The sequence below is a fragment of the Protobothrops mucrosquamatus genome, unplaced genomic scaffold (assembly GCF_001527695.2).
Source record: "Protobothrops mucrosquamatus isolate PMUCROS unplaced genomic scaffold, P.Mucros_1.0 scaffold3377, whole genome shotgun sequence".
Taxonomy (NCBI): domain Eukaryota; kingdom Metazoa; phylum Chordata; class Lepidosauria; order Squamata; family Viperidae; genus Protobothrops; species Protobothrops mucrosquamatus.
The window spans coordinates 87,079-95,492 of record NW_015389360.1 but is presented as its reverse complement, the minus strand read 5'-3'; the positions used below and the strand labels follow the sequence as shown (position 1 = coordinate 95,492).

The window sequence follows — 8,414 nt, the reverse complement described above, 5'->3', positions numbered from 1 at the left end:
AAAAAATGGCGGACAGCCTTGCTTGGCGACCCCCGTGAAATGGTCGATCGACCCCAAATGGGGTCGCGACCCATAGGTTGAGAACCGCTGTACTAAATATAAGAGAATTTCACTGCATCCACCCACTATGGGAAAGAGGACTGTGATGAATACAGTTCTCTTCACTGCTTGGCAACTTGCTATCATATCTCTTACCAAGTGAGCTATTTGCATTTATGCATTACCATTTAGCAAAGCCTCAGTCGCATTTGCCCTCTAATTCCAGTATGAGAAGAATCTGAGCTACTGCCAAAATCTGCAAGGGCTTAATATATATAGTCAGTTTGATGTAATTGTTAAGGCATCAGAATAGAAACCAGGAGGCCATGAATTCTAGTTTCACTCTAACAAAGCCAGCTTGGTGGCTTTGGGCTAGTCGCCTTCTCTCAGCCCTAGGAAGGAAGCAATGGCAAACCACTCCTGAAAAACCTTGCCAAGAAAATTGCTGGGACTTGACCTGGCAGTTTCCAAGAATCAGACATGACTGAATAGAAGAAATACACACATACAATGAGTTGTCCTTTTGTTCTCAGAATAAATAAAAGCTTACTTGATCACAGATTTAGTCCACGCCTAGCATTTTATTCTGACATGCTTTCAATAACATACACACAAAAATAATATCTTATAAAGCTACATCCACTCCTAGATTAGGAAACATGCAACATTCTGGACAGTTGTACATTTGATGGCAACTGTTTGTTAGGAATATAGTAAGTTCTGCAGTACCACATGTGATAATTGCATATTTTAGCCAGTTATTTGTATATGTTGTAATCAGTACCATGTTAGAGCAGGCATTCCAGACTTGCATTTGAGTGAAAATTAAGTGGCTCTTTTCTAAAGCACTGGCTGTGACCTACAATTTTTGTAAATCCTTAACAAAATATTCAGTTATTGGTTGAATGGCTAAGACCACAATCCCAAACAGTACTCATTAGGGCGCAGATGATAGAATGAGATTATTCTTGTTGATTCAGGAGAACATAGCATTTAAAAATGGTTTTCTCTTTATGTAAAATATATATTTATGTATTTAATTTGCTTTATTATAAAAACTAGCTTGGATCACGCTCCCAGAGTTCTTTAACAAGCAGCAAAAAGCTCAGAGTCAGATGTTCAGTTACAAAGGATCTGTCTGTCTGTCTTGCTGAAATGTATCTTTTAAAAAAACCTCGTATATTTTTTTTAAAAAATGCAACCAGATATATTTTTTAAAATATCAAATAAAATAATTACAAAATATTCATTTTGTTTCTAGTCTATGACTTCCCAATTTCAGTTTCTTAAAGAAACATTACTAAGTTGAATTGGTCTCTTGCAATATCCTAGAAGAGGGATAGAATCCATTACAGCACATCTTACAATGGGTTTGATGCCTTATTTTTCGTTTACTTTGTGTACTAATGAGGGCTATGGAAGTTTTCTACCAGTTGTGTCTCATGGAAATATGTCCTTGAAGTGCTATACACTTCTCTGGCTGGTACAGTGCAAGAAAAACTTGATGATAGACGAACTTTTTGGACACGTGTCTGTATACACCCATGTCTCCACACTATCTGTTATCTATTCAATTAGGAGTCTTAAAATGCTGAGAATCCTAAAGTATATACTTGGAAAATCACTGCTTAGAAAAATATGCCAGCAAATAAGAATATCAAGCCATCTCTTGTAAACAGCAGCCATATGTTTTCATTAATCATCTTTTCCACTTCTGTATGGTTTTAGCCCAAGAATCAATGAGGCCTCTCCTTCTAAAACAATTTGGAAGAAATGCCTGCGTCTCTGATTGGCTTCTGGCTTACTGGTGCCACAACTCCACCTCCTGTGCTGTAGGGAGATAAAGCTTATTTGATTGGTTTGCCCTAAGCAGTTTATGGGTCCAGACAGATTCCAGAACGAGAGTGGGCAGTTTGGCAGAGGCCTTGGTCACAGCTTGTAATGATTGGATCTTGGACCATGTTGCTCTTTGTGGCCTCTTCTTGTTTGTCAATTGTGGACTGCACCTTGGCTTACCAAGGAACTCCAGAAGATAAAGCTCCCAAAGAGATAGCTGGAGCCCCATTGGAAGAACTTAGAGAAGCAAACTAATGAAATAGGTAAGAGTCCATATCCGGGATTATCTTGTAGTGATAAGGCAGAAATATTTCTCAGACCTTATTGTATCTACCAATTGGACAACTGTAATGTTCTTTACATGGGGATGCTCTGGAAGACCACTTAGAAACTGTAGCTAGTCCAGAATGCAGCACAGCAATGTAGGGTACACATGTTATGTTCTGCAAGCTGCGCTTGTGGCCAATAGATTTATGGATGCAATTCATGATGCTGGTTATGACTTATAAGTCCCTTCATGGTATAGGGCTATTTGAAGGGCTGCCTATCTCCAATGATCTCTGCTAAATATACTTATGCAAATTATTTCAGTATATTGTAGTCTTCCAAGTAGGTAGTCCTCGACTTACGGCCACAATTGAACCCAAAAAATTCTGTTAAGATTGTTAAGTGAATCTGGCTTCCCCATTGACTTTACTTGTGAGGAGGTCGCAAAATATGATCCAAGGAAACTGCAATCATCATAAATACATGCCAGTTGCTAAGCATCCAAATTTTGAACACATGACCACAGGGATGCTGCAATGATTGTAATGTGAAAAACAATCATAGGTCACTTTGATTACATACTTGTAACTTCAAAGTCACTAAACAAATGGTCATAAGTCAAGGACTATCTGCATATACAGCATGTATTGTAATCTACTCACTTGAAGTGTTACAGACATAGGATTTGCTATGAGATATTATAATTTATCCCAAACAATTAATGGAGCAGTCTCTTCAGAATAAAACTGAAAATCTACTCAAACTTCACATCTAAAAAAGGTTACTTTAGAAGGTAAAAGAAAATAAAACTGCACTAGGAAACTTAACTCCTCTTGAGGAGCACCCGGAGGCTCCAGCTAGTCCAAAATGCGGCCGCGCGGGCGGTGTTGGGAGGGACTCGTCGCTCCCATGTAACACCGCTGCTGCGCGAGCTGCATTGGCTGCCGGTGGCCTTCCGGGTGCGCTTCAAGGTGTTGACCATCATCTTTAAAGCGCTCCATGGCATCGGACCTGGATATCTCCGAGACCGCNGTGGGTCTCCTCAGGGTGCCGTCGGCCAGACAGTGCCGGCTGGCGACCCCAAGGGGGAGGGCCTTCTCTGTGGGAGCTCCCACCCTCTGGAATGAACTACCCCCAGAGATCAGGGTGATCCCTGATCTCCCTTCCTTCCGCCGCGCCCTTAAGACATGGTTATTCCAGCTTGCGGGACTGGCCTAGGGGAAATTTTTAGAGGGGGTTTTAATTATAATTTTAATTAGACCAATTACTAATATTTCCCTTTTAATTAACTTTTTAATCAGTAGTGTGATATTTTTGTATTTTATCTGGTTGTTAGCCGCCCTGAGTCCGCAAGGAGAAGGGCGGGATATAAATCTAAAAAATAAATAAATAAATAAATAAACTGCTGTCATTAAGTTCTTGCATTTATTTCATTAAAACAAAGCAAGCTCTCAGCGCAGTGACTCATGCAGAGATTTCACTAATAGTTTGTTTTGTTAGATATCTCATTCTGTTATCTAGGCACCAGAAGCAGTCATAGGAATAAATATATTCAATTCAAAGAGATAACAGAATTACTCAGACCTAGCAGAAAACTACTGGAGGACAAAGTAAGGCCAGAGTCATGCACTAAATATTGTGGATGAACAGTGCACCAAATTGCCAGCACAAATATGGTATGTAGATGTATTTGTATGCAAATATGCATAAGCAGTTCTTGGAACTCCTGAAGTATTGCACATGTATTTGTTTTTGGAAAGGGCGGGGAAAAATCTATACTGTCTTTGGGTAGAAGAACCAATCATTGCTTTTTATAAGTATGCAGAACTACTCATGAGTAATATCCCATCTTGGCCTATGAAGCATAAGCTTGGAGTGCATTTGTTAGTGGCATACGCATTTGCCATTTTAACACATTGGATTCCTGGCAGGTCTTTATTCACGAGCGCATAGGGGGTGAGGATATTCCACTTTGCCAGTCTGCATGTTATAAAGAAAATGCAGAAGCCAATGAGCAAGCCTTTGGTGGAAATTCCAATTCACAATCCAATTTGTGCAAAAAGAATAAAATGATAAAGCAGCAAAATAGTTTTGGATAGCGTGGAGCGCAGCAGGCCTAAGGCAGTCGTGCATTCCTAAAGCAGGACTATGAGGTCACCAGCATGGTTCTCTTACAGTCCTTCTGCAGCTTCTGCTGAGATGGATGATGTCATGGAAATATGAGAGGAAGAGGCAGCGGGCTGGAAAAAACAGACATAGTTAAAGCGGGAATGGGTTGCTTCAGGGAACTTTAGCTGAATAAAGGGAAGGGGATTTTAGTAAAATCAGAGAGAGGAGGGTTAATTCACACTTTTAGAGAATAAAGCCAAGCTCAGATAAGATGGAATGGTGAAAAAGATAGCTCTTAGTCCCAGAAGAAAAGGCAGAATATGAATCTAACAAAGAGATACATGCTGGTTTCTTATGCTTCTTTCTCCACATGAACCTGGGTTGTGACATCATAATGTGCCATGTTTGCTTAAATATGTTTATTTTGCTGGACAGCCATGACAGCTGCACATTCCTCCCAGTTGCTCTTGTCTAGGCATCATATAGAGGAAGAGAAGAGCTGACCCTTTTATGGATTATAGAGCATCAAAATATAGACATTTGGACTGAATGGATCATTCAGGAAAAGGCGATGTCCATCAAGTCCAAATTTCCATCATTTGCTTTGATTTATCTCACTTACATACTGTAACTATGTAACTGACAAAACAAGCATCCTGTTATATCTTGAAACTTTCAATTTAATAGATAGAGCCAAGGTGAAGTCAAAACAAGACAAAAATGTTCTCTGTGTACCAAGCCCACCAAATCAAGGATTTACTGTATTTTAATACCAAATTTGCTTTACCCAGGAGGCAGCTTCAATACGCGTCACTCATACTGTAAAATTTCTCCCTGTATTGTTTTCTATATTTGAAAAAGTCTAGTTTTCCCCCAGTAAAATAATCCACAGTTATCTCTCCTTTTCTTTCCTCCTTAGAGAAAGTTCAATGATTTCCTGCTTTCCTAACTTTCTTCACAGCTTTTCAAATCCTTGTCTTACTTTACACTTCTTGTGAAATTAACTTACTATGTTGGCAAGATGGGAAGGCATTAAATGGGTCATACGTTTCCTCCCATCTCAATATCAGCTTAAAAAAAACCCAGCCAGTCTTCAGAAATAATACTTACCTTACACCAGTGTTTCACATTGGCGCTAGCTGGGGAATTCTGGGAGCTGAAGTCCACACATGTTAAAGTTGACAAGATTTGAGAAACACTGCCCTACATCCTTCCCAGCTCCTTCTCAACCAGGCTATCTGGATTACAAATGGCTTATGCAGTTTTATAGCAGACAATGAACTGTTGTTTGGAGGGGGAAATAAGAAACCACTATATATATATATATTCTTTTTGTGAAGCAGGCTTGGCTGCCCAACCACATCCTCAATTGCTTTCCAAGCCTTTTTTAAAGAACTATCTTGGCAAGCCTAGCAAAACCTTGTGTGCAGAAGGGTAGGAAAAGTTGAAAGGAGAAGGAAGGAAATAAACAGCTTGTTTTGCCATTATTCTATTTACTGCAGGCAAAGGACTAAGCCAAATATTTGTATCTTGCAAACTGAGTAATTGAGACTTTAGCCTATGAGCTTAAGCCTTCAGCTGCTTACTCTGCTGAACCACTTCAGTTACAGCAAGAAGAAATAAAAATCTGGTCAGTACAAGAAGGGTGAAAACAATAATAACACACACAGAGAAAGCCTTTATTAGACTTTCTTTCAAATAAGAGCCACTTATATCATATTATAGACTGTTTTCACATATTGTGTTTGTTAGTGTGCTATGTGAACCAACCCATTGTTTATAACTCAAACATGTTGTGTGAACCAACCGTCGCTTAATCAACAAGTTAGGGCAGAAAACGATATCAATCTAAAATTAGTTGTTTCCATTGCTGATCCTTACTATGGTGTTTTGTTTTTTGGTGTCTTTTTCACAGCCTTGACTTCTAGTGATTTCATGGACAAGTCAAAATACATTTTTAATACTGGAATAGCTAAGTGTCAAACTCTCACATAGCTAGACAAGATCAAGGAAGCAAGACTTACATATATTTCAGGAACGTCAATGTTAGTCCGGGGTAATTATAAAATCTTGTAAACTGTAAAAGGAATTTTCTATTTATAATGAGCCAATTAGGATGGAGGTTTTTCTGAACATCTTGAAATGCTTCTTCCAAGGTTTCTGATCACCCAGGTTAAGTTGCCATTTATGAAAATTACAGGCTATCTTTTGATTGTTTGTGTCTGTGCTCTTTCTTTCTAGGCTCTCCACAATTTCTCACATTAAGAAAGATTTAAGTCTGCCTCATTCGTGGATGAGGATTAAAAAGAAGTTAACATCTTCTGCTGGAATTGGGTATGTGGCTGCTGGAATTGGGTATGTCTAGTTTAACGAAGAGAAGGACGAGGGGGGACATGATAGCAGTGTTCCAATATCTCAGGGGTTGCCACAAAGAAGAGGGAGTCAAGCTATTCTCCAAGGTGCCTGAAGGCAGGACGAGAAGCAACGGATGGAAACTGATCAAGGAGAGAAGCAACCTAGAACTAAGGAGAAACTTCCTGACAGTTAGAACAATTAACCAGTGGAACAACCTGCCTCCAGAAGTGGTGAATGCTCCAACACTGGAAGTTTTTAAGAAGAGACTGGACAGCCGTTTGTCTGAAATGGTATAGGTTCTCCTGCCTGAGCAGGAGGTTGGACTAGATGACCTTCAAGGTCCCTTCCAACTTTACTACTACTACTACTACTACTATTATTATTATTATTATTATTATTATTATTATTATCATCATCATCATCATCATCATCATCATCATCATCATCATCATCATCATCATCGTGGAACCACAGTATAAAACTGTTGCTATGGCAGGTTCATGATGTGGTTTGATGAAAGAAGAGAAAGAGTTTAAGAATTAAAGTAGCTGTCCCTCACTTCTAAGTCACTAGAATTAGCCCTGTGAACTTAAAGATGATTTTCACACCAACACATTCCTACATTTTAAAAAAAACTTTGTCTGGCAGAGAGGAGAAGAAGATAATTCTGTGCTATTATAGAAGAGAAGCATTCGGCGCCATTTCCTAGATACCGGTAACAACCTTTGTTGCAAATTTACAGAATGATTTCTCCATTCTCCTATGAGACTGAATACAGTCCCAGAAAAGGAAAAGGTACAGACTGAGCCTCCTTAATATTTCAGAACAGTTATGCCTGTTTTCAGCTAAATATAACCATAATAAAATAAGTTTACTTACTGTACTCCCTTCCCCCGTTCTGATTCTTTCATGCACAAATTCTCCTAAGACTTTTTAAAATCTAAATTTTTAATTTAAACATTCCAAATTTTAAAAAATTCTCCTAATGCCGAGAACGCGAAGCCTTTTGGGATAACGATAATTGCAACAACAACAAAGCTGACACATTCAGTAACTGCAGCTTACCAGCAATGTCGCAGAGTTCAGCATCGGAAGCATTTGCCAGAGCTTCCTCCAGTTCTGGTTCCAGAGTTACACTTTCCAAAACTGGATCAATAGCTTTCTGCTTGGGGACCCAGATTTTTCCTATAAATACATGAAGTGGTAACAGCTTCAGCTCCATTCCAGCAGGTTGGCAATTAGATACATTTTAGTCTAATGCAGGGGTAGGCAACCTTGGCTCTTTTATAACTCGTGGACTTCAACTCCCAGAATTCCTGAGCCAGCATGAAAGCATGGCTGGCTCAGGAATTCTGGGATTTGAAGTCCACGAGTCATAAAAGAGCCAAGGTTGCCTACCCCTAGTCTAATGGTTAAGGCACCAGGTTAGAAACTGGGAGACTGTGAGTTTTAGTCCTGCCTCAGTCATGAAAGCCAGCTGGGTGACTTTGGGCGTGTCATTCTCTCTCAGCCCAACCCACCACACGGGTTGTTGTTGTGGAGACAATAGGAAGAAGGTGTGTTGAATATGTTTGCCATAAGTTTGAATTATTTGTAAAAAGAATAAAGGAGGATATAAACAAACAAACCAATACATTTTACTCTCCTAAGAGCCTACCTAAGGTGGTTCTTTCACAGTTCCTAACTTTTCAAGATTGTAAAAGAAAGGGGGAGAGGCATTGGTGTTAGGAATAAAATTTTAGAATAAAAAGTAAAGTTAAGTGACACGTACTCTGTAAAATGTCTACACGCAGACAGTAAGATTTCTA

The 8,414-nt window shown here is 39.3% G+C and overlaps 1 protein-coding gene across 1 annotated transcript in view; it reads right to left on the bottom strand.

Annotated features, from left to right (window-relative positions):
- TMOD1 (tropomodulin 1) overlaps positions 1-8,414 on the bottom strand; it is a 38,547-nt gene that overhangs the window by 18,017 nt on the left and 12,116 nt on the right. Inside the window, exon 4 of the mRNA XM_015826915.1 lies at positions 7,672-7,791. Within this exon, the coding sequence (XP_015682401.1) occupies positions 7,672-7,791 (120 nt within the window). The remainder of the gene's footprint in view (positions 1-7,671; positions 7,792-8,414) is intronic.